This window comes from Trichosurus vulpecula, chromosome 3 (genome assembly GCF_011100635.1).
Source record: "Trichosurus vulpecula isolate mTriVul1 chromosome 3, mTriVul1.pri, whole genome shotgun sequence".
In the NCBI taxonomy this organism is placed as follows: Eukaryota; Metazoa; Chordata; class Mammalia; order Diprotodontia; family Phalangeridae; genus Trichosurus; species Trichosurus vulpecula.
In genome coordinates, this window is record NC_050575.1 from 351,554,028 (window position 1) to 351,579,692 (window position 25,665).

The 25,665-nt window shown below is 36.2% G+C and overlaps 1 protein-coding gene across 5 annotated transcripts in view; it reads right to left on the bottom strand.

Annotated features, from left to right (window-relative positions):
- EML4 (EMAP like 4) overlaps positions 1-25,665 on the bottom strand; it is a 174,087-nt gene that overhangs the window by 45,030 nt on the left and 103,392 nt on the right. For 3 of the 5 annotated variants that reach the window (XM_036749102.1, XM_036749100.1, XM_036749099.1), the window contains 8 exons: positions 24,752-24,880; positions 20,370-20,395; positions 20,052-20,084; positions 13,591-13,714; positions 11,998-12,147; positions 10,183-10,252; positions 8,159-8,269; positions 6,368-6,463 (listed from right to left, as the gene is read on the bottom strand). In XM_036749102.1, coding sequence (XP_036604997.1) covers positions 6,368-6,463; positions 8,159-8,269; positions 10,183-10,252; positions 11,998-12,147; positions 13,591-13,714; positions 20,052-20,084; positions 20,370-20,395; positions 24,752-24,880 — 739 coding nt within the window. The remainder of the gene's footprint in view (positions 1-6,367; positions 6,464-8,158; positions 8,270-10,182; positions 10,253-11,997; positions 12,148-13,590; positions 13,715-20,051; positions 20,085-20,369; positions 20,396-24,751; positions 24,881-25,665) is intronic. The other 2 variants (XM_036749103.1, XM_036749101.1) reach the window with 1 other exon arrangement.

The window sequence follows — 25,665 nt, forward strand, 5'->3', positions numbered from 1 at the left end:
ATTTTTTTTGGTGGGCAATGAAGACTAAAATGTTTAAGATAAAGAGTTTAAATATTGTTACTTGGTTATTAATTTCTCTTAAGGGATTTCTAAAGACTATGTGAAAGAATACATAAAACCATAATATCAGACTCTTTTCCACTCATAAAAATCAGAAAAGTAAAACTCTCAACTGCAAGAATAACATGTGTTATTGCCATTCAAGGGCACCACTATTTTCACAAGATTAAGGAGAGATCCAGGGTCTTCTTTGGTGTGAGGTTCTTGCTGACTTCTGATTTAAAGACTGATATGTATATATATTCCTATCACTTTACTAGGCTTTAAAGGCTGGGAGTGGCAGCTATAATGGTAGTATGATCCATTTGTTCCAATAGTTCAAATGAACTCTATACACTGAACAAATGTCAGATTCAAAAAATTCTGCTCTAATATGAATTTAAATACTCAAATAGAGCTATGATCTTATAAACTCAGAAGCTCTACACACTAAGACTGCAATCCATCCACTCCTGCTGATCTTGTTTGACTCTTACCATGTCCTCTCATAAGCAGACTACAAAAGGGTCCACTAAACTGCTTAAAGCCTTTTTTTTCTTCTGACATTATGAGGGCATTAGTGTAGCACTGGCTATCCACTATCATCCCTCATCAGCCCATCTTCTCTTCTTTGACAACATTGTTTACTCATGCAGTTCTATTTCCACTGGCCTTTCCACTGCCCTCTGTAATATTTATTCTTATTTCTCTGTCAAACACTGCATCCTATATCTTACGGCCAAAGAGCAACAATGGTAGTATGTTGTTATAAAAAAGATGGACCTTTACTTCCATAGAAAGCTTAGAGTCATAAAAGGAGTTTTACAATTTCCTGAAGCCTAGAATATTAGGCCAGATCTAAATGAGATTAATTTATGAGGTCACAGATTTAGAGCTAGACAGGACCTCAGAGGTGAAATATCCCTCAAAAAACCCCTAAGGAACAAAGAAGCAAAGTGATCTGAGTAAGTGGCAGAGCCAGAATTGACATCAAGGAGGCCTCTGATTCCAAATGCAGCGCTTTTCCCAGTGGGCCAAGTTACTGCCTCAATTTAGTAAACTTATAATCCTTGTACAAGGATTAAAAAATCAACTATGTGAGTGTGGAGTGGAGGAGGCATACATAGCTGGAGTACTTTATGGGAATAAGACTTTGGTTTTAGAGTGCATTACGAGTTCAACACAAGTTAGTGTGATGTGGCAGATAAAACAGCTAATATAAGCACTTTGGAGTTTTACAGGCTGCGAGTTTGATACCTCTGCTGTAAGGGGGCAGGAGTTAGACTAAATGGCTTCTGAAGTTACTTCCAACTCATATATTTTGTGATAGGCAAATCACTTGAGTACCTAAAAGAGAGAGAGGGTAATAGTGATACCACCTATCTCATTGGGTTGTTGTAAGGAAACGATTTCACAAACCTTTAAGGGCTACATAAATATGAACTATTATTCTTAGTCCAAATATGAATATTTTGTAAACAGTAGAGCCAGGATTTGAACCTGGGTTCTTCTGACACCTAATCCATTGCTTTGTACAATGTATTATGTTAGTTTTCTAATTTAAAATGAAACATCAGAAGAACTGCTGATGCTTAGAGTTGAGAATATGTAGCCAACTAAATTAAGTTACATTTGGGAAAAGTTGCATTCAACAAGATTCGTGGCTTTCCCCTCAGCTCTCTTCTGAGAAAATTAATGTTTTTATATCTGCTTGACAGAGGATAATTCTATTGTACATGTCAAGTGCATGAGCAATTGCTGCATGTCCAGGTAGGGGAAGAATGTGAAGCTACAGCTCCTGCTTTGCTGGTAGCTCAAAAAGGTTTTTCTTGCATCTATGCCTTCAGGCAATCACAATTCTAAAGGCAGAACAGTCTTGGATCTTTGATTTTGTTCTGGGCATTTTCCTCTTAAATGCTGGTGATTTTGCACCCTGAACTGGATTTAGTGTAAGCCCCATTTGATGACTTTTGAATAAACTTACTTACCTAACCCATAAGCTGCTTTTCTTCACACCTTCTCCCCTCCAGAGTTGAACCCTTTCTGACAATTCCTTCATTATTAGCCATGCTCAGGCAGGGCTAGGAAGGGATCTTAACACTTAATTACAAAAGTCTTCCTTAAGTTCATAAAAATGAGAATGGCTTCCTCTCTTTAATATTTTATATACTTCAAACTGACAAAAACTACAATGCTAGATTTCCCAAAGTTCAAAATGTAAAACATTTAAAAATGAATTAAATGAGGTATTTTTATTACTGTGTTATACAAGATAATTTTATTAGAAAAGTTACACAGAATACATATTTGTATTCCTATATTATCAACCTGACTTTAGAGCTGTAAAAGGAATATAAAAAATAAGCATACTACATTTTCCCTCTTTTTTTTTCAAAATTCCTGGGAATTTTATATTTCTAATAAAAACAGGGATCCTTTGCAAAGATGAACAAATCATGAATTCTAAAATCCAGTGTGAACCTATTTCCCCTCAAAATGGAAATTTTAGTTTGTAAGTCTCTAAATTTTTTCCTTTTTTATATTTCCCGTGATTATCAGAATGCTATGCACATTGTAAATACTCAGCAAAAGAAAAAGAGGGTGAAGTAGTCTCCCAAATTAATTCATTAACAACTGAAAACCTAACGTGCAAAATTCTGACCCGACACAACCAATAATGAGCCCAAAGATTTTTTTCCTCAAAATGAAACCTAGATTCAGTCCCCTTGTTGCTTGATACAGTTAACAGCACAGATCCACCAAATGCCCACCTCTTGCTCCACCTTTCCTCCCTCTACCACCACCCTCAAAAGGACTAGACCCTGACTTCTACCAAATTTTCATCTTCATGATTGGCCACCTGTGGTACAGACCGTTAAAGTCAATTATCTTTGCTATAGAACCCAATCTGGTGTTTCTTCAAATGGCAAACTGATTCAAGGTACATCTACCACTCCTGATTTTCATAGTTTATTTGTTATTTGATTTTGTAGGGGTAGCCTGCACAAGCTTCTTTCTATTACATCTGAGTTGACTGCAAGTGCCTGCTTGCCTTTACTATGAAACAACCTAATGTGTACAACACTCTGAGTAGCACTGTGGAGCTGAACATTTCTGGCCTGATTTTCAAGGATAAGTCATCATTTGTCATCAATGTGAGAACTGGTTAAAACAAATTCAGCCTGCTTTGCATCTTCTGGTCCATGCTGTTATCCTGCTTAATTTGGTAACCAAGAAAACCACTGTCTAATACTGTACTAATACTGACACAAAATGGTCCAACTTTTCATTTTGACCTGAACTAGAGCAAAATGTCTTCAGTTATAGCCAAACAATATAGCCCAAGGGAAAGCAAAAGTTATTGAGCTTGATGACTCAGCATGTAAAACAAGAGCCACACAATTACAAATACTCATCTAGTACACATCCTCCTCCCTACCCCACCCCTGTATTTGTTAGTAAAAATAAAGTAAGGCCAAGCTGTAATTTGGAGGGGGTCTGTAAAATGAAATAATCTTCAATATAAGCTTTAAAGTTAGCGTTTAAATTAAGTTTTAATTTTAAAAATTTAAAAACACACTGACAAAACACATTTTAAAAAACCTGTCTCTAATTAAGCCTTAAGTGAAGTCATTCAGCCATTTTGACTCAGACTTGTGTGTGAATTCAATTTCTTCTTTTTTAAAAAATGTCAATAAAGGTAGGCAATCACAATACCAGTATGAAGAGAAGATTGTTTTGAGTAAAAAGAATCAAAGTTTATGCATTTCAGTAAAGCTTTCCTCACGATCTAATACTCAGTTTATCATTTAACCTGAATGACAGCTAGAAGAGATACTCTACAGCCAGCTTTGTTTTCAAAGCTTATCGTTTTTTTCAGGCTTAAATTTACTTTGGTGGTCAAGCATAATCAAAACTTCTATGTCTTCCAAGAGATACCCCATTCACAAAAGCAAGAGAAGAAAAACATAACATAAAAATCAAATTTCAAAATTGCAGACTGTCATTCTGAAACTTACAGAGAATAGGACATATATGAAGCAGAAATTGTATTTGAAGATGACTATGAGAACTATATTCAAAAGTACTGAAAATGTCTTATGCATTTTTCAGTTACACTGTTAATTCTAAATCCCTTTGAAAACTTGAGGGAATGAAAGGCTATTTCTGGCTCAAATGCAGAGTGAATAATGTAAGCTCATTTACTATCTTATTATTGTATTGATCTGAACAAAAGCTATACTTTCTCCCCCTCTAAAGCTGGCTTATTTTGAATAGAAAAAATGCATGGGAATATAGCTGTGACATCTTATACCTGTAATCCCTGTTGCTGGGGAAGGATGAAGCTAGTGGATCAGACCTCAAGTTCTGAGCTGCAGTGGGCTAAGCCAATTGGGCATCCACACTGTTTGGCATTAATATGGTGAGCCTGTGGGAGAAGGAAGCCAACAGGTTGCCTAAGGAGGGGAGAACCAGCTGAGGTTGGAAATGGCGCAGGTAAAAACTCCTACATCCATCCAAGTAGCCCCTGTACAGAATCTAGCCTAGGTGAGATATAAAAAAACCTTCTGCTATGAATATATTTTAGTATCATAACTGCCTAATTATTTCCTTTTAAAAATATTTCATTTTATGGGTATGGCCTCAATTCATACTATGTCCTAAATATATGAATCCATCCTTTTCCAAGCACTGGGATATAATACTCTAACACTGAAGCTTTAATCTACTCTTTTTTTCTTTTTCTTTTTTTGGAGGGAGGAAGGCAGGGCAATTGGGGTTAAGTGACTTGCCCAAGGTCACACAGCTGATAAGTGTGTTAAGTGACTGAGGCTGGACTTGAACTCAGGTCCTCCTGACTCCAGGGCCGGTGCTCTACTCAGTGCACCACCTGGCCACCCCCTACTCTTTTTTCTGACCTTATTTTCCTTCCCTAGGCAGACTGGTGGCTTTCTGCTCCTGGTAGCTCACCATACTGGTGTCAGACAGTATGGACACTGGATTAGCTTTAGCCTTCCTGCAGCTAAGAAATCTGAACTCAAGTGATTCACCAGCTTTGGTCTCTGTTAGTAGCAAGGATTACTGGTGCTTGCCACCATACCATATCTTCTGGTGAATTTCTAGTTTGACTTTATTCTTCCAGCCTTTTTTTTAACTAACTGAATTCTACACCCAACTCCTGGTATCTGTGTGCTGTTCTGTGTTTCTGACTTTCATGTGAGCTAGAACTTCTGGAGTTCAACTCAAGCTCAAAATGTTGCATGTCTAAAATCAAAATCCCTCTCAGACTGAAGATACTTACCTGAAGAGATACGTTCTATTTCCAGCTCTGCTACTAACTAGTCATATGATCTTGAGCAAGCAACTTACCTAGTCTGCATCACTATTTTCTTATCCATAAAATGGTTTTGGACTAGATTCATTCATTAATTCATTTAACAAATTGTTACTAGAGTGCCCACTATTGTTCAGAGGGCACTGTGTCAGGTGTTGGGTGAGTTACAAAGTTTAGGTAAGACAAGGTCCCTATTTAATTTACAATCTACTGGGGGTTAATACAACACGGGTAATTATAACAACCAATACATGAGAACTATACACCAAAGTGCTATGTGAGGGCCAGGGAAGATGTTTACCAACTAGGGACATTCTTTGTAGAGAAGATAGCTTCTGTAATATGCTTTAAATGATGTGTTAGGAATTAAAAAGGAGGAGGATTGGGAAGGACATGTCAGATAGAAACAAGATGAGCAAAGGCATGGTGTTGGTAAAATGCAGAGTGCATTTGGAATGCAGAAAGTAGTCTAGTTTGGCTGGAATGTAGTATGTAGAGGTGAATAATAGGAGAAGGCTGAAATGTGAGATGGAACCAGGCTACGGAGTATCTTAAATGAGAGAAGTCTGAACTTTATTTGGTAAGCAAAAGGGAATAACTACTGAAGACTTTTGAGCAGGTATGAATAGGTGATTTGCTAAGATCATGCCTAATTTTAACATTCTGAGACTTATTACCTCTGAAAAGGAAATAGGGCCAAGAATAATATCTTTTGTATTTTCAAGATTTATTTTATTTGCTTTAACACTTTAATAGCATATTTTTATTATATAATTGATAGCTGTTTAAGTCCTTGTGGCTAATCCTAACCTGGCATAATAGAAGTACAGATATCAAGGGAATATTATAATGAATTGGTATTGTGTAATTTAGCATAAAAAGTCATTTTCTTGGCATTTACTGGGTAGATAATACGGCTAAAATATAATGATTTCATCTAAGCAAGAAAGGAGTTTATAACGACAGGCTTAGTTTTTAATAGTTTCAGTTTACCTTGATTTCTGCGCCTTTTGATTTTTTCTGCCAGTCCCACACAGTCAGCATGTGGTCATTGGAATCATCGACTACACATAAATGAACACCTGAATCCTATTTTAAAGAAAAGTCAATAAAAATCCTTTATTACAAGATGTAATAATTATTAACTATATACTATTAAGGTCAAACAATTATTCCTTATGCCATACAACTATATTCAAGCACAGCTGTGAGGAGCTCAAGTAATAGGTTATAATTTCTTTTAAATTAAAATTACATTCTGTAAAATACAACTTGACTGAACAAATATGTATTAAGTGTTTACTCTATGCGTGGCACTGTTAGGCCTCTGCGAATTCAATGATGAAAAGTAAGCATTCTTATACACAAGAAGCTTAGGGTCGAATGTTACGGGGAGGGCACACAAGAGACAGAAAGATAAAGGGATGACATCTATATAAATAAGTGAGATACAAGACAGATGGTTGTAGGCAAAGGGGAGCTAAGTAAACAAGTATGAGAAGTATCCCAAAGGAGAAGAGAGATCTTTTTCACTTGGGCGGAGGGATGTACTCTAGCTTGGTTAGAACGTAGGCAACATATAAAGGACAACAGTGTGAGACAACAATGGGTATGTAGGGATGGGGCCAGAATATGAAGGGCCTTGAATGCCAGCATCAAGAATTTAATTTTGGATCAGAGGAATGACATGATCATAGTGGTACATTAGGAAGATTACAGGTAATGAATTGGAGGAGATAGATAGCAGGTGGTAGTTGTGAGAATAGAGGAAAGGGACATGTAGAGAAATGGCAGAGGTCAAAATCACAAGACTTGGCAGCTGACTAGATATGGAGTGACAGATAGGGCAGGTGATGGAGCTATTAACAAAAACAGATGTTAGCAAGAAGTGCAGGGGTTTAGTGGGAAAAGATGAGTTCAGCTTTATAAATGATGACTTTGAGGTTTCACAATTATGTCTGTTGGAAACTAGAAAAAATGAATATAGTACCTACTCACAGTGTTAAATTTCTGAAGAAAGTTATCATGGTTTTATATTGTTTAACCTTTTCTAGTTTTATATTTTTGTGAGGCTGCTTTCCTCTAACTCCAGATTGCTCACTTTGAAAATAATAATACAATACAATTTGAAGATTTTTCCAGTTCCTTTGAATTCTCCTATTCATTCTTCCTGTGCTTATCTTTATATAATTTATCTTCCTTGTTAGCATCTTCAGAGGATTGATGGAAGATGGGAAAGAAAATCAATGATATACTAGTCAATTTTGCTGTTTGCTAGCAATTTGGCTAAGGGCTCTGACAGAGGAAAATGAAATTTGTGAAATTCAATTATTACAGATAAACTAAGACTAGGCTACTCTAATCAAAATGCAATTATATTCCATTCTCCTAATTTTACTCAAACCATTTCCATTTCCTTAATGTAGATTTCATAGTTTAGGAAGTGGTGCGGATAGGAGATGATCTGCTCTGCTGTTCCAGGTATTTAATTGACAAACACTTATTAAGCACCTGCCTAGTGCCAGGTACAGTTAGGTATGGGAGCTATAAATCTAAAGAATAAGAAAAGGAAGAGCACGTCCGCCATATTTCCAGGGAGTGCCCTGAATGGGGAAATGGTAGAATACTTTATTGATAATATGAAGTCAAATAACTAAAAGGGCATTTTATTTTTCAACTTTGTTTAGACAAACTAATGTGACTTTGATTTCACATTAATCCTTTACAATTTTTTAAAAGGCAAAGTTTTTTTTTAAAAGCCAAAATCATAAAAGTCTTACTCACGGCTTTTGAAAAATCCAGACAACCCACTCCACGTTCAAAAGTTCCAAGCCCAATAACCTGCAGTGTGGCCAAACTGACCGAGTCCCAAACTCTGACATGCGGCTGTAGAGGCTACAAAAGGAAAGTGACAAGCATAAGGAAGATGGCTAAAATAGTCAATGAAAACCCAACATTTACTTAGATTAATATAAAGACCACAACAGTAGTCACATAAAATCAATTTAACTGGGATAATGAATTAAAGGAAAAAAATAGGATATAAATTATTTAACCAGTCAATCAACAACCATTGATTAAGAGCCTGCTGCAGAAACATTAGGCACCATATTAGGCACAGGGGATATAAAGACAAAGATGTAAGAAGTCTCTTCCTATAAGGAGCTTACTGCTTACTGAAGAGGCACATTTACATAAAAAAGCATATACACAGTATGTATAAGATAAAAACTAACTAGGTCCTGGGGGAGATCTGGAAAAACCAGATAGAATGCAGTGCTTGAACTGAGTCATAAGGAAACAAGAGATTTTAGAAGTGGAATTCAGAGGAGCACCAGGAAACTAGAGATGGAGGAAAAGAAAGAAGGCCAATTCAGCTAGACAGCAGAATGTCGCAAAGGGAGTAATGTATAATAATGCTGGGAAAGTAGGCTGGGGTTAGGGATACCCTTCACATAGATTTTATTCTAGAGTAAAGAGGGAGCCACTAGAGTTTTCTGAGAAGGGAAATATGCAAAAATGGTGCTCCAAAGATCTAAAAATTAATACTGTCACATATAGAATTTTCTCCTTATATAATAGAATTGAAGCTACTATACTTCTTTCTTACAAAAGTCTTATCAGGTTTCACTACAGCACTGAACAAATAAACCCACAGAATTCCAAGGCTGGAAGGGAACTCAGAGGCCAGTTAGTCCAATCGATATAAGAATATCTGCTATAGTATATCTGAAAAGTAGCTATCAAAACTTTGGCTGAAGGAACTCCAGTAGGAAGCCACTACCTTCTAAAGCAGCCTATTCTTCTTCAGGGGGAATTCTAATAGTTAGGAAGCTTTTTTTTTTCCTTATAACAAGCCTAAATCTGCATCTTCTGCCTAATATTCCTGGTAATACCCTTTGGGACCCAGGAGACCAAGTCAATTACTTGAGGAGCACTGCCATGAACCTCCAAAGTCTTGTCTCCTCTTGGAGAAAGCTTCTCTCCTCTTCTGACCAATTTTCATACCACATAAAGTAGAGGCCCTTCATCCTGGTTACCCTCCTCAGTATGCTCTTCAGCTTTAATGTCATTACTAAATGTGGTTCTTAGAACTGAACACAATATTCCAGGTGTGGTCTTAACAAAGGAGAATAAAAAATGGGATTATAACCTCCTTATTCCTAGATGCCATTCCTCTCTTAATGCAGCTCATTGCACCAAGTGGCACATCTTAAGGGAATTCTAATGTAAGCTCTTAAATGCTATCTTCAATTGTGTTTTATAACAGGGGCAGCGAGGTGGTACAATGAATAAGAGTGCTGGTCCTGGAGTCAGGAGGACTTGAGTTGAAATATGAATTCAGACACTTATTACTTGTATGGCCCTAGGCAAGTCACTTAACCCCAAATGCCTCCAAAAAAAGAATGTTTGATAACTAAAATGATAATGTCTTCCTCAAGATAAATTACAAAGACCACCCCCCCATGTGCCAGTTTTCATGGGTGAGCATGCATGCTCCCATTTCAATTCGGGAGTAAGTTTTTAGGCCAGAACACTGAAATAAATGTTCAGGTCTTACTGTTCTCTTCAATGGATTACAAATTGAACAACCATTTGGAAAAGAATAATTATGATGTAAAATTAAATTCATCATTCTTTAAAATAGTAATTTTTTCATCATTGTTCTGCTTATGCTTTAAAACTTTTAGCAATCATCCAGAGGAAATAAAATAACTAGTAAACTATTTCAAAAGTTAAAAATACAACCAATTCCATCTTAACTGAGAATTCCAATTAGGTCAAAGTATATAAAATGGACCACTTACTCTTCCATCTTTATCCACTCCAGCTATCTGTCCAGTTGCAATCCTAATTTTGTCAGGATGTACAGCAAGGCTAAAAAAACCAAACAAACAAACAAAAAAAAAAACCCAACAAAAAAAACACAACACATTAATAAGAATATTAGCTAGAGACAGCATTCCAAAGAACAAAAATCTACTTTCTGTCAACATCTTCCAGTCAGATGGTATTTTCTAGCTTTGATAATTATCCATTCAAGTATCTTATTTTCAATATTAAAAATGATTAGCACAATATTAACATCTCGCACATATTAAGTGTTCAATAAATGTTTAGCTGAAATGAAAAAAAAAATTCAATTTCATTATCTGCTTTTTTAGCCTATTAAAATCAAAGAAATGTAAATATGTTATATCAGAATGCTCTTCTGCAGTTCTTAAATTCTATCAATGCTATGTATTAAATAAACACAGTAAAATGCTTTTTGAAAAGTTTTTTAAACTATTTCAAGAAACTAATGTCTGTAATACTTTAAATATCATACACAGTCACTGAGAAAAACTTGATAATGTAAACCTATTACAATGTCTGTAATGTTGCACCAACTAACATTGTCTCACAGTAAGATCTTGCCAAACTCCACCCTGACATCATGAAAGCTTAATGTAATATCTGTCCTTTAGCCAGTTTGCTGAGACCAACTTCACCTCCCTCTGCTAGTCCCCTTCCAAACTGTATACCATTTCTCATCCCTCCATCTGCCTAGGAACATATATCTCTCATAGTTCTTACTGTATAAACTGCCCCTGTAAAGCAATTTCACACAAAGCTGTACTTTTATGAAACCAATTAAGAACATTAGGTGGGCTTTGCCAGGAGATATAGGCATAATGACTAGAATGGGACTGGATATAGGAATAGATTAGATAAATTTTTGATGAATATTCAGTAATATGGAGTATTAAAGTATAATAAGATTCAGGAAAACAGACCAACATGTCATTGGAATTTAATTTTATAAAAATGGTGAATGATAATGGTGACATGCTTAATGATATAGGTAACATACCTAAAATGGGATCTCTTTAAAAAGAAATACAGTATATGTATATATGAGTGTGGATACAGTAGCAAAACAAGCAAAATCATATAAAAACTCACTTTAAATGTTTTAGTAAAGTTTTTTTAATGTTTTAATAAAGATTTTTTTAATGTTTTGATAAAGATTTTTCATTTATCATCTCTTCTCTCTTCATCTTTGGCACTTTAATTTTCACTGTCTTAGTATAATTGTGATTATATACTAAAATTCAGGTCTCACATAATTCAGATTTGGTAAAATAATCTGGCTTGTATTTAGACCAATACTATAATTTTGCAATACGTTTATCAACTTTCAAACGTGTGCACTTTACCGCTGCATGGGCAGCTTATTATTTGCCATATTCCAAATCAGCCCTCCTCAAAAATAATATACTAAATTTTCAAACTACATAAGAGTGGCATTTTAATAAAAAATGTTAACTAACAACTGTCTCTAGATTACTGTTCAGAAGACTGCCATTAGCATCAGCCAAGCTGGTATGATAGATTACAAAGAAGGGGTGGACAAGTTTGACCCATTTATGTAGGTACGATTTTATTTTATTTTTTGCTGACGCTCTCTTTACTTTGGAATTCTATAGTTCCAGTCACCAAAATTCCAAAAGAATTTTTACATTTTTCTTATGAGTCTTGACCTTGTTTGGAGAGAATAATCTACAATAATCTTCAAACTTCAAAAACAGAATACAAAAACCCCACTACTTAAGAAGAGGCAAGAGTCAAGAAATACCAACCATTTTACACAGTCTGTGTGACCCAGGTAATGTCTCTGGGTTCTTTCCTCATAATTAAACAAAACTACTACTGAAGCTATGAAATATACTATTTCCCCTGTAGGAAGAAGGTAAACATTGGCTCGACAGTCTTTTCCCCGATAGCCATATCTTAAAAAAAAGTCAAGGTTTTTAATAGATGTAATTGTGAAATATTATTGATCTTCCCTTAAAAGTACTTCTAAGCTTATCTTTGATTCATTTTGATCGTGTGGCAATTTTAGAATTAACATATTCTCTTCAAGGAGTGACTGGTCCAGGAAGCAAGACAATATAGAGAAAAGTGACATTGGCCTGAGCAGCAGGTTCTATTCTCTGCTCTGTTCCTCATTGTGTGACCCTGGACTAGCATTTTAACCTCTTTGGTCTGCTTTTCCCCCATCTATAAAATACAGAGGTTGGACTAAATGATTTCCAAGTTTCCTTTTAGCAATAAAAATTTTTGATCTGTTTGTACATATGAATGTTAACAATTTCAGAGTTAAGATCTCTTCGTAGAATAAGGGCACTGGGGGGGGGGGGCGGTCTATATGTTTTAAAAAATGCAGACTGTGCCATCCAACAGATGAAATTAGGTTTATTTTATCGACAGTAAAGGGATATGTTCTTGCCAAAAAGTGCCAAGGCTCTGGGTAAGGAATACAGTTGGCTTTCCTCTGGCTTCTCTAGAGAGAACTCTGTTAAATGCCTCCAATGTGAGCTTAAAATGCTCAGCTTTGAACAGCTGCAGGTACCTTCCTGCATCTGAAAAGGGAAGGAAAAATAGGCTTCTGGGAAGATTTTTCATTCCTTGGTGCTCAGAGGAACAGAGCTAGAAGGAGAGAAATCAAATTTACTAGCAGTAAGTACATGCAATCTCAGTCTCTACCATGATACTTGGGAAGCACTGAGACTGTATTTAAGTTACTGCTTAAGAGAAATTGGGTTTCATGGGTTAGGGAATATAATAACAGAAGAGCTGATATTTCACATATAGTAAAGGTAATAGAAAAGTTATCAGTCATTTTACAATAAAAATGAAGTAAATGGTACCAGCAAGTGAAAAATGCAGTTGAGAATAATGTACTTTGGGCACAAACTTTTCAGAACTATAGTGTGAAGTGATATTAATTTTGATGGATTTAAGTGATTTCTAACAAAAATGATTATCAAATGATATTAAAGTAGGCACTTTAGGCATTATCTTTATTTTGCAGATGACTAAACTGAGGCTTACAGCAGTTACGTGACTTGCTTAAGGTTACAAAGCGCTTAGCTAAGTGTCACAATGGGAATCTGAATCCAGTTGCCTGGACACCAAACCCAATGCTCTTTTCATTCAGGGGTTCTCAAATTATCCCCAGGCTTGTAATTAATGAGCTAAGAATGGTTTTTTACATTTTAAAATGATGTCTTATTTTATTAAAATGATAAAAAACAGGATGGGTTAGATTTAGCCTTCAGTCTGTTGCTTGTCCATCTCTGCAATATACCATCTAGCCTCTAAGAAAAATTTGTTTAAAAAAAAAAAAAAGAAAGTAAGCAAATCTGCCACATAGTAATATAGTAGGATACGCCCACTCCAGTTTAAGCTTCTCAGGAGGCAGTTCAGTTCGGATGTCATCATAGCTGTTGACATCAGAAGGAATAAACATTGTGATTGGCCGACCTCTCATGAACATTTTGATATATTCTCCTTCTGTTGAAAAAAAGAGGCAAAAATGAAATCAAATATACTTGTCAAACAATCAGCTTAAATGGAAAACCTGAACTGCTAATGTTGAGAGATAATACAGAACAAAGATAGCCATTTTAGAGTTTGCTTTTTCTTCATTAAATATAAATTAATGATGCAGAGAACATAATAAAATTAAAAGGTAGAAACCACTGTAAAATGTAAGAAAAGTATTTCTATTATAAAAATATAAGGAAATTGCTTAAACGCAAGGAGGAGGAAAAGGCTAAAAAGAAATTACAAAAGTAAAACAATTCATGACTTTCAAAAAAAGGGAAAATCTCAGAACATACAGATACTGTAGGGGCAAAGTAAAACTTCAGGAACTAAAATGAAGTACAGCTCAAGCTACAAAATCAGATACCAAAGAGACTCTTGCCGAAGAATCTAGCTCCCCTGGTTTAAAGAAGGCTAACTTTGTGGGGTCAGTACCGTACCTGAAATACCTAATCCAGAAGTTCTTAAAGTACAGTTGAGGACTCTTGGGGGTCTCTGAGATCCTTTCACGGCGTATATGAAAGCAAAACAACTTTCATAATAATATTAAGATGTTATTTGCCTATTAAGATGTTCCTGTTTTCCAACTACATATCTGCATGAAGCCAGATTTCCTTCATATACTTCAACCAAAACAACATATTGCAACAGACTGAATGCAGAAGCAGATAAAAAAAATCCAGCTGTTTTCTATTAAGCCAGACGTTAAAGAGATATGCAAAAATATGTGAAATAATACCACTCTTCTAATTTTTTTTTTTACTTTGGAAAAGTTATTTTTCATTAAAAATGTATTAAATGTTTAAACATGCAATGAGTGTGTTACTGTTCAAAGCTCTTTGGGTCCTCAATAATTTTTCGTGAGTGTAAAGAGGTACACCAAGACTAAAATGTTTAAGAACTGATAACCAATTGTGTTTGGCATTGGTAACAGAGGAAAAAATGAAACAATTCCTTTCCTCAAGGAGCTTATTCTATTGGGAGAAACAACATATATACATATAAATATATACAGTATATAGTGTGTGTATGTACATGTATATATGAAGGGGGTAAGGGAGAGAGGTGATGGGGTAGTATTAAGCATCTAGGAGATCAAAAGGTCTCATGTAGGAAAGCACAATTGAGCTGAGTTTTGAAAGAATCTAGGGATTCTAGGACATAGGGATGAGGAAGGAGTGCATTCTAGACATGGGGCCTATACAATGGGAAAACTGAGAGGGAATGCTGTGTGTGAGGGTGGAAACAGTTTCCCATGCCAAACATATAAGTTTGTGTTTTATCACAGGAGTAATAGGAAGCCACTGGATCTTAAAGAGTGAGGAAGGGACATGGTTAGACTTATGTTTTAAGAATATTACTTTGGTAGTAGTATAGAGGATGGATTGGAGAAGGAATAAACTTGAGTCAGGAAGTTCAATTAGGAATCTGTTACAATAGTCCAGGCAAAGGGTCTGGCCTGAAACTAAGGTGGTAGCTGTGTAAATGGAGAGAATAAGACAGATGTGAGAGATGTTTTAAGTGCAGAACTGACAAGATTTGGTGAATGAATAGATGTGTGATGAAGCAGAGCGAGGAGTGGAAGAGTGTTTTCAAGGACAATAGTATTCTGGACAGAAACAAGAGAAGTTTAGAAGATGAATGGGGAACTTGGGGTGAGCAAGAGATAGTTGGTCTATTTTGGAGATATTAAATTTGAGATGCCTATGGGAATATGGAAATGTTCAATAGGGAGTTGGTTAAGTGGGACTGAATCCCAGGGGACAAAGTAGCATTAGTGTTGCTACTTAAGGGCTTTATAATTGAAGTGTTATGCTACCACATTGGCAAGGACTTGATTAACTCATTCCTAACCATTGTCACCTAACAGAGAAAAAGTTAGAAGGAAATGGATACCATAAGTATAAGCTCTAGAAAAACAAGGGCTAACATGGGAACATTTGGGAAATCAATAGACAGTATTACAGTGGTGAAAATTGGGTGAGGGTGAGGAGTGGTTGAGGAACATAAGTGAGGGGAATATGAAGACATTTATTCTACTCCACATTTCTGCTTAGGACCAACTCTGTATCTCCACATTCAGCAAAGTATGTTTTACTAAAATTGCTAAGTCACTACTAATAATCAACAACTTATATATTCATACTTTGGCACTGGAAGTAAAGAGTAAATATGGGGGTGGGGATAAACATTAAGAACACCAAATTATTTTCCGCAACTAATCGATAAGCCTATAATGTCTTAGGATTTGTTCTAGACACTAACAATACAAAGACAAAAATGCATCAGTCTCTGTTCTCAAGGAGCTTGGGGAAAAGGCACTAGCAGGTGGGGTAGAGGGTGCACCGAGAATCAGGAAAGACCCTATGGAGAACAGTTGTGCTTGTTATAGTATGAAAAGTTCAAAGTTATTTTTATTACCGCTTCTCACAAGGTCTATGGCTCTAGGATTAGATCTAATAACAGGCTAAGGACCTCCTACACCACTGTTTTAAACCATGTTCTGTCTTTATTACTTCTGAAGCCAAGAGTGGGTTCTGTTTCCTGCTGCTTGTTCACACAATTGGACTTTGATGTTAGATGTTTACCAGCCATATTGATTATCTCTATTCCCTTTCATATCCCTGCCTCTTCTGCCAGAAAAAGTTTTATAACTAAATTTTTCCTCCTTTGAGGGAACTGTTCAGAGTCTAGCAAAAGTCCCTAAAAACTTCAGGAGCAAACACTTTCTAGACTTCTTTTCAAGGTACAAATATTAAAACCTTCTATTGTCTTCTTCTCTGGTGAAAGACTAGAGGACAGGATCACATCCAAAAAAAATCATTTTTCAAATCAAGGTACAAGAAACAGCACCTACCCCTACTTGAAGAGAAACCAGCCAAGTACAACTTCGTAGTAATGGAAACAAATCCTATGTACTCAAGCCTACCTCTTTTAACATAGAGGTATTTCTGCTTAAGAATTAAAGGCTAAGAATACAATACAGATACATCAGAGTAAAACATTTCTTTCAGAATTCCACCCCTCCCCACCAACCCACATCTTATTTATTTCAAATCTTGCCTCAAAACGCATTTCTTTGAGGAAGGTTCCCTTGGTTATCCCCATGACCTCCACTGACACTCCTATCCATGACACCTTAGCATGTGTACACATGCATATGATAAACACACACATGTATAGCCCACATACATGTAGTTGGGGGTTCAGAGTTTATATCTTGTTATCTTGCATTTAATTAGTATGTGGCTAGGTGATGTTCTTTTATGCTTGTTTCATACGAGTATGTATTAGGACCTTAGCTAGACTTCATCCTGACTCCAGAAGCTTTTGTCTCCATCTCAGAATTTCTCTTAAGATCTCCACCTTGGCTGGATCAATAGATCGATCTATCTACAGCAACCACTACTTCGACAAAGAGATAAACTGGTTGCTCTGGAAAAGGAGTAAGTTGAGAGCAATAACTGAAAGGGAAAAAAAAACCAAAACAAAACCTCAGAACTAGGCACTTGGAGAGCTAGGTTCTAGTCCATCAGGGACTTTTTATGGTGATGGCAGAAATTCAGGAGAAAGGTTGTTAGCTCAATCCCCTCCCACTCCAGTGTTTACATTAGTGCTTATTAAAGCTTTAAAGTAATCGGTAAAGTTCTAGCACTAGAGGTATGACAGGAGTTGGGAGTTGAAAAGAGAAATTAAAAATGACTTACTTATGCATTTATTTCTAGCCTCATTTCCAGACTCAGTGGCAGTTATAGACTGGGTGGAGGGTAGGGAACACACACTGATAATATTTCAAGGGAGAGAAGAGTAAAAGGAATTTATTCTCTTGCCCAACTAGGAAGGAGGAATGGGAATCTTTCAGTGACTGGGGATGAATTGGCAACATCTTGCCAGCTACCTCAATGATCCTTTTCTGTGTCAGATGGGTACAATATAAAAATGCTGACCTGGAAAGTCATCTCTTGACAACTGGGATCGAAAGTAATGAGTTGAAAAGTGTCTGAATGGTGATGTAGTACAAAGCCTACATTTTAGAGATCAGGAAATAAATGTGAGAGAGGTGAAGTGCTTTTGGTAAAGGTAACAGAAAGAGGCCTAGAAGAAAGGTGTCTACCCTGATCAGAAAAGAAAGAGATGGAAAATAATGAATAATAGGAATAAGAGGTTATATACAGGTCTCCAGGATGCAGGACATCCCTTGAGGAAATGGAAAAGGGAAAGAAAAGAGAAATAGATAGGTATGACAAATTCTGCTATGATAAACTTCAAGAGACAACCTCAGTTTTTTGTTCTGACAAATACTGTTTTATAGCAGTATCAAAGAGGCAGAAAAATGTGGCGAAAATAGTTGGCACTTACGGGGCTGAATCTGGGAATCACTGGATTGGAATTAAAAAACCACTCTGAGGCAAGTCATTTAGCCTCCTTAGGACTCAGTTTGCTCATCTGTATAATGGGAGGGTTGCCTCTTCCAGCTCCAGGTGAATAATCCTACCAGTGGCTGGGTTTCTGTTATACAAAGGTATTTGACATGATGAAATCTGAGCTGCAGCATGAAATGGAGTGAGATTATGGTCACTCCAGAGTCTTTCACTTTGCAAGTGACCTCAAAAGACATAGTTGTGTAACCTGTTCTAAGAATTCAAGTTGTACCAAGCTTTGGCTTGTATACATACATATAACAATAATTTCTTAGGCTATGGGATAAATGGCAATGAGATAAATAAGGGCCACATCTAAAATATTAACTGAAGAGATGAACATTATATTTTAATAAAAAAAAATTCTGATGAGTCCCAGTAGGTGAATTTTTTAAAAAGTAATGTTTGATAAATTCCAGTATGACACATAACTTGGATAGTCCATTTGAGTCTGTTATAATGGAATATGACCTATTCTAATTCTTTTGTCAGCTTCATAACCCCTTATTTCTTTACAGATACTCACAGCATCATGGATTCAGAGCCAAAAGAGAGTTCGCAAGTCATTACTATTACTAGTCTAAACTGCTCATTTTAGACACTAGGACAGAGCTGAGAGAGGCTACGTGGTTTGCCCGTGGTGTGCAGGAGGAAAGCTCAGCACAATTTCTACTGCCATTGAATCACCATAACCCTGGTTAATGACGAGACTTTCTTCACATTGTTTTTCCTTTGGGTTTTGTCTACAAGTTGTCTGTACTCTCCTTTGTATTGAATTAGTCAATGCTATTTAAAAAAGCTTCAATAACATTAAGAACTCAATAATCTGAGCACTGATCTTTCTAAGATAAGACCATCATTTAGTATAAAGAGAAGTGTCTTCAATCACTTTCCCCCTCCCCTGCTGGGATGTTAAGTGAAAATTATTTTCTGTGTAAACTATTTTAGGGTAAATATATAAGAATTACCTTAGAGAGATTAAATGAATTTTGTCTATAGTATTTACATTTCTAAATTCACAAGGTATGTTACTCCCCCTCCCCACAAGGTAACAGGAGGAAAGTTGTTAGCAAAATTCAAAACTATTTTAAATATACATATATATATATGTCAAAATTACTGAGTTGGAAGGGTTAACTATTTTCTTAAAGTGGAAAAAAAATCAAAAGACAGAATTGGGATATGTGACCTCTAACACATTTTTTTTTTTTAGCATATTACAGACTAGTTATACAAACAGCACAGAAAAAAAGAGAAACATTATGCACAGAAAGAAGCTAGAGCATGCATACATACATGCTTCCAAGTTGGACCTACATGCTTCAATTAAATTTGCAAAGTAACTCAGGCAGAAATAGTTACTAAAGTACAAAATTTGCTTAATCTGCCAAAAAGAATGAACATTATACATTCCAGAATTTATAGACATTCTACTATCTTTTTGATGAGAACAAGCCAGAAATAACCAATAACCACAGGATATGCAATTTGTTAATACAAAAAAAAAAGTATTTTGCTTTATATCATCAATTTTTGCTTCTCAAGAGATTAACAGTTATCTATCATAAAGCTGGCAAGATGGGAAAATGAGGTCCTGATAGACAGGAAGCCTATTAATCTTTTAAATGGCTTTTCTAGGCATTTTTTTTAAAAGCAAAAAAAAATGCAAGCTGAAATCTTCTGGACCTTGTGGTTCTTCTCCAATGCCCTAAGAAGAAATTTCAAATTCCATGTGACTTTCAAAGTGAATTCAAATGATGCCATTAAGAATACTATTTTTACTACCAAGGAAGAAGAGGTCAGGTAATGTACACGAAAAGCCAAATAAAAGATTCAGAAAATAATTAATTTAGAAAGCAACCAGCAGAATAGCTTATTCTTACCTTGGCTGTTTTTTTCACGAGTTGACATTTTTGCTGGTTATGAAACACAAATAACACATCTTTAAGCTATTTAAAAAACAAAACACAAACTTTCCTTTTTCTGACAATTACAACCTATAACCAAATATTTAAATAAATTATACTTTACAGTTCTTTTTAGAAGGTCTTGGCTGTTACTCAGATTCTGAAAGTTTTTAATAAAGTACTGAAAATAATTTCAACTTTTGTCTTCAAATTGTTAATAAATCTAAACAAATTTATTCTTAAAAACCCTCCATAAATTAATCTATCTAAATTTTAGAAAAGGTTTTTATTTACCTTGATTGATGACAATATCTTTATGTCTGAAAAAGGAATATAAAAGTACATAATTAATTTACTAAGATATTAAATTTCACATTTGTTCATAAACATCATGGGGTACAAGTATTACAATAGGTTAAGAAATAAAACACTTACACAATTTATAGGATAGAATGCAAATATTATTTAAGTCTGAACACAGGAAATTTAAATGACAACTGACCTAGAAAACTATATAATGATAGTTTTAAGTGAATCAAAGACTTTAATACTGGGTTGATTTTACATACTAAAACATAATTAGGTAAGATTTCCTACTGGCTACAACAAAATGTCTAAGTAGTTTTTCTCAATGAAATAACACTAGAATTCATAATAGATGAATATTTAGGCAATAATGCAAGAGAAACACTTAACAGAAAGAGTAAGCTTTTAATCTGCCTGGAGATATGCACAAATCTCTAAATTTGTTAGAATTCCTGTAAGTACAATAAGATGTAATAAACATGCAGAATATGAAAATACGTAACAGTTATAGGCATTAAATCGGTTAATTAAAAACTAAGATATTGGTAGAACAAAGGCAATGCCCAAGTATAGATATATCCCAAATTTTCTAGGCAAAATGAATGAGTTCCAGAAAACAAGTGGACTCTAAATTTTAACTTTCCATTTCTGTTGCTACATACATATCAGAGAATTATAGAATTTGAGGGTCTCAGAGGAGTGGGGCCATCTAATCCAACTCATACCCAAAAGAAGATCATAGAATCATATACCTAGAGCCTAAGAGACCTTCTTGTCTAACCCCTTAACTTGACAGAGGCTCAGAAAGATCAAGCAACTTGCTCGAAGTCACATGGATTTAAGAGTCACTGGTGGGGGCTGACACCGGGTCTTTTGACTGCAGGTCTGGTGCTTTTCCTGCTGAACCAAGCTGCTATAACGTAACAAACAAATAATGATCCAGACTGCTTAAAGACCTCCAAAGAGAGGGAAAGCCATGACTTCTCCAAAGCATCTCAACTCCATTTTGGGATAGCTATTTGTCTGGAAGTTTTTCATGACATCAAGTTTAAATCTTCTTTGTTTCATTGTTTCTGGTTCTGCCCCTATGGGATCAAATGGTACAAATTTGCCCTAAAATGTCATAACTAGATATGTTATGACAAAGTATATAGTAGTAATAGTAACTTTTATTCTATTAATGCAACCTAAATTTGTAATTACATTTATCTCTCCTATGTCACACTGTTGATTCACATCGAGCATACAGCCCGCTAAAAACTTTTCCACCTGAAAAATAGTCTCCCTGGGATGTTTCCACCCTGTATTTGGGCTTAAAGAAATTGGCAGCTTAAAGACAGGACTTTACATTTATCCCCATTCGATTTCATGATATTGAGTCACTCCAGACTTGGTTGTCATTTACACATTAATCAACACACTTAAATGTCATAATCCAACCAGTCCCAAATCTAACAACTATCACCTAGGTTATTTCTCCATCTTACTAATAAGGAAAACATGAGAGAACCTTTGCAAATGTTTTACTTGACTCCAGCTTTGGGGAGAACAGCTAGGTGGTACAGTGGATAGAGTGCTAGGCCTGGAGTCAGGAAGATTCATCTTCCCAAGTTCAAATCTGGCCTCAGACACTTACTAGCTGTGTGACCCTGGGCAAGTCATTTAACCCTGTTTGCCTCAGTTTCCTCATCTGTCAAATGAGCTGGAGAAGGGAATAGCAAGCCACTCTAGTCTCTTTGCCAAGAAAACCCAAAAAGCTGTCATGAAGAGTTGGATATGTCTGAAAAACAGTAACAGTTCTGGGGAGGGAAAGAGTGCTAGCCACAGGAGCAGCAGCTCACAAATTTAGAGCTGTTTAACTGTATGAAACTACAGAGTCGTATTCTGTAATTTTATAATCTGATTATACCACTCAGGCCTATTGCCTGTATCTCTTCCACCTCTGTCTCATAAGATGAAGTAACCTTACTCTTTACCAAGGCTCTTTCACTTATTTTCAACCTCTCCCTCTGTACTGGCTCATTTCTTACTGCCTATAAATATGCCCTGGTCTCCCCTATGCTGAAAAAAACCCTCACTTTGATCCTTTCACCCCCAATAACTATGGCCCTCTATCTCTTCTGCCCTTTGTAGTTAAACTTCCTGAAAAGGTAAGACTACAATAGGTGCCTCCATTTCCCCTCCATATGCTTTCTTTTTCACTCCTTATAATGGTTTCTGACCTTATCATTACACTGAAACTACTCTCTCCAAATTTCCTAATGGTCTCTTAGTTGCCAAATTGAATGGCCTTTTCTCAATCCTCATTATTCTTGACTTCCCGGCAGCCTCTCACACTGTTGATCACCTTTTTCTCCTAGATACTCTCTTTTCTCTAGGTTTTCAGGATACCCTTCACTCCTGATTCTTCTCCTATCTACACTAATGTCCTCCAACCCTAAGTGTTCCAAAGGTTTTCTGTTTTGGGCCTTCTTCTCATCTCTTTCTATACTACTTTACTTGGTGTAAATTAGCTCCCATGGATTTAATTACTATCTCTACATTTATGATTCTCAGAACAACCTATCTTGCCCCTATCTCTCTGCTGACCTCCAACTACCTTTAAAACATCTTAAACTCAACATGTTTAAAACTGTACTCATACTCTTCTTCCTCAAATCCTCCAACACTAACTTCTTTATGATAGTTGAGGAAGACCCTCAGGGCCTAAACTAGGAGTCATTCTTTATTCCTTCTATCTTTCACTCCCCATATCTAATCTGTTGCCAAGACCTGTTGATTTCACCTTTGCAACATCTCTTGAATATACCCACTTTCCTCCTCTGATGTTGCCACCTTTCTGAACTATTGAAGTAGCCTACTGGTGGGTCTATCTGCCTTAAGCATCTACCCACTTCCATTTGGCCACTAAAGTGCTTTTCTGAAAGCACAGGTCTGACCACATCACCTCTCCCATACAACAAACTCCAGAGCCTCCCTATTTCCTCCAGGATCAAATAAAAAATGCTGTTTGGCATTCAAAGCTCTTTATAACCTAGCCCTCTCCTACCTTTTCAGTCTTCTTACACCTAACTCTCTGAAATGGATTCTTCCATCCAGTGTCACTGACTTCCTAGCTTTTCCTTGTACGAGATACTCTATCTTTGGGCTCCAGGAAGTCTCTCTGGCTGTCCCCCCATGCCTAGAATGCTCTAACTTCTCAATTCAATCTGCTAATTTCCCTGGTTTCCTCTAAAAAACAACTAAAATCCTATCTTCTACAGGAAGCCTTTCCCTATCCCCTCTTAATTCTAGTACCTCTTTTGATTATTTCCTACTTATCCTGTTTATAACTTGCTTATACATATTTGTTTACATGTTGTCACCCCCATTAGACTGTGGGTTAACGATAAGGTTTGTTCTTTGCCTCTTTTCTGAATCTTTAGTGGCATATTTTTACCAGTTCTGAATCCATTAATCTAATCCATTAACTGGATCAGAACTGATCCAGTAATCAATATTCCTCAAGTATGGTTTTTCACCTACATCTAAGTTAGCATGTTAACAAGTTAACATGTTGTCCACATGTTGTTTATGCAATACTGAATTGCAGTGGCAACTCAGCATATTTCTGTCTTCCACGAATCAGCGACCTCCCTGGTCTGAGATATTCTCTCCTACCCACCCCTTGCTTCTTACGCTCTGTGATTCCTCTCCATGCTTTCCCATCATACAGCACCCGAGCAAGGCCATTGGAGGTCTGCTGATTCTTGGGCCACCCTGAATAACTCTCTTTTACAACAGAGGGCTTTTTTGAATTAGACTTGTGGCTTTCTTAATGTAGGGAACTCCTGGTAAAGAACTTCCTCCCCCCAACCCAGCTTGGTCCGCCATTTATCTATCACCTCAAAAAACTGGTTGCCTGAGGAAAGTGAGAAGCCAAGTGACTTGCCCAGGTCTTCCTGACATTGAAACCAGCTCTTTCTTCACCCTATCTGACAGTTCACTCAACATAAGCTCATCACACTTGAATGTAACATAAATTTGACTCATATATAAGTGACAGATAACTCAGAGAATTTAAACAGTACACTTCCTATCTCCAGATGCCAATCCAGCCCCAGCCTCTCGATTTGTGCCTGTGTGCCTGCTGTGAAGCAGGAGATCTTGGGAGGATGTGGCTCCAATTACAAACTGTGTGATCTGTGTCTCTGAGTATCACCTGCCTCATCTGTAAAATGAGGCAGATTAGATGGGAATGATCTCTTCAATCCCTCTGGCTTTATGACATAAAACCCAATATGCGGAAAAATTATTAGCTTTCAGAGAATTCATTTAAAAATATTTTCATTTAAAACAAAAATTTTTATGGAGGACAACGCAATACTTACTTGTCTGTATTTTTAATAACTTTTGATATTAATTTTGATGTTGAAACTGCTCGCAATAGCTTGTTACGACTATCATCTGAATTCTCCCACGTACTAAGTGATTTTTCAGCTGTAGATGGTCGTTTTATGCTTTAAAAAATTAGAAATTTTTTTAAGTTAAATTTTTGAGGAACAACAATATAATAGCTTAAATAGCAAAGCACAAAAGCAAGGATAAAATTTCCTTAAAGCTGATCCAGAAAATAGAAATAAGGATTAGTTGGAAAGGTATGACTGGATGAGTATACAGTTAACAAGGCAAGTGCAAAAATGTTTACATCCTACTATGATTTTGAAGATTTCCTAAGGACACCATTAATATTTTGTTGAGGAATCATACATTTGACCTGAGATAGGGATGGGGATTTGAGCTGTGAGTTCGTTAGCAAAGGCAATTCCAAGGTGAGTAAAAAATTTCTACCAGGGGCAGCTACTCTACAACTTGCATCCTCAGAGAACTGCCCCAAGCACAAGAGTTTAAGTGACTTGCCCAGGATCACAGAGGTAGTATGTGTCAGAGAAAAGACTAGAACCCAGGTCTTCTTTGCTTCAAGGCCAACCTTCTACCCATTATGCAATGTGTAGCTCCAACACACACGATCTGTTTCTTTAAATTACCCCGTGCCCTGTGAGAATTTTAATGCAGAAGGCAATGAATTTTGTAGGAGTTTCCCCCAAATATACACACACACACAAATAAATGTACACATGAATTTCATATAATTTGTGGATGTATCAAAACTGCTTTTTAGTAGTCACTGGATTGGTAGGCAGTCACTTTCTGTTAAAACAGCTCTATTTCAATTATAAAGAGCTGCATGTGAAGTTTCCAAAATATAAACCACTATACCAAGCAGTACAGCACATTTATCATC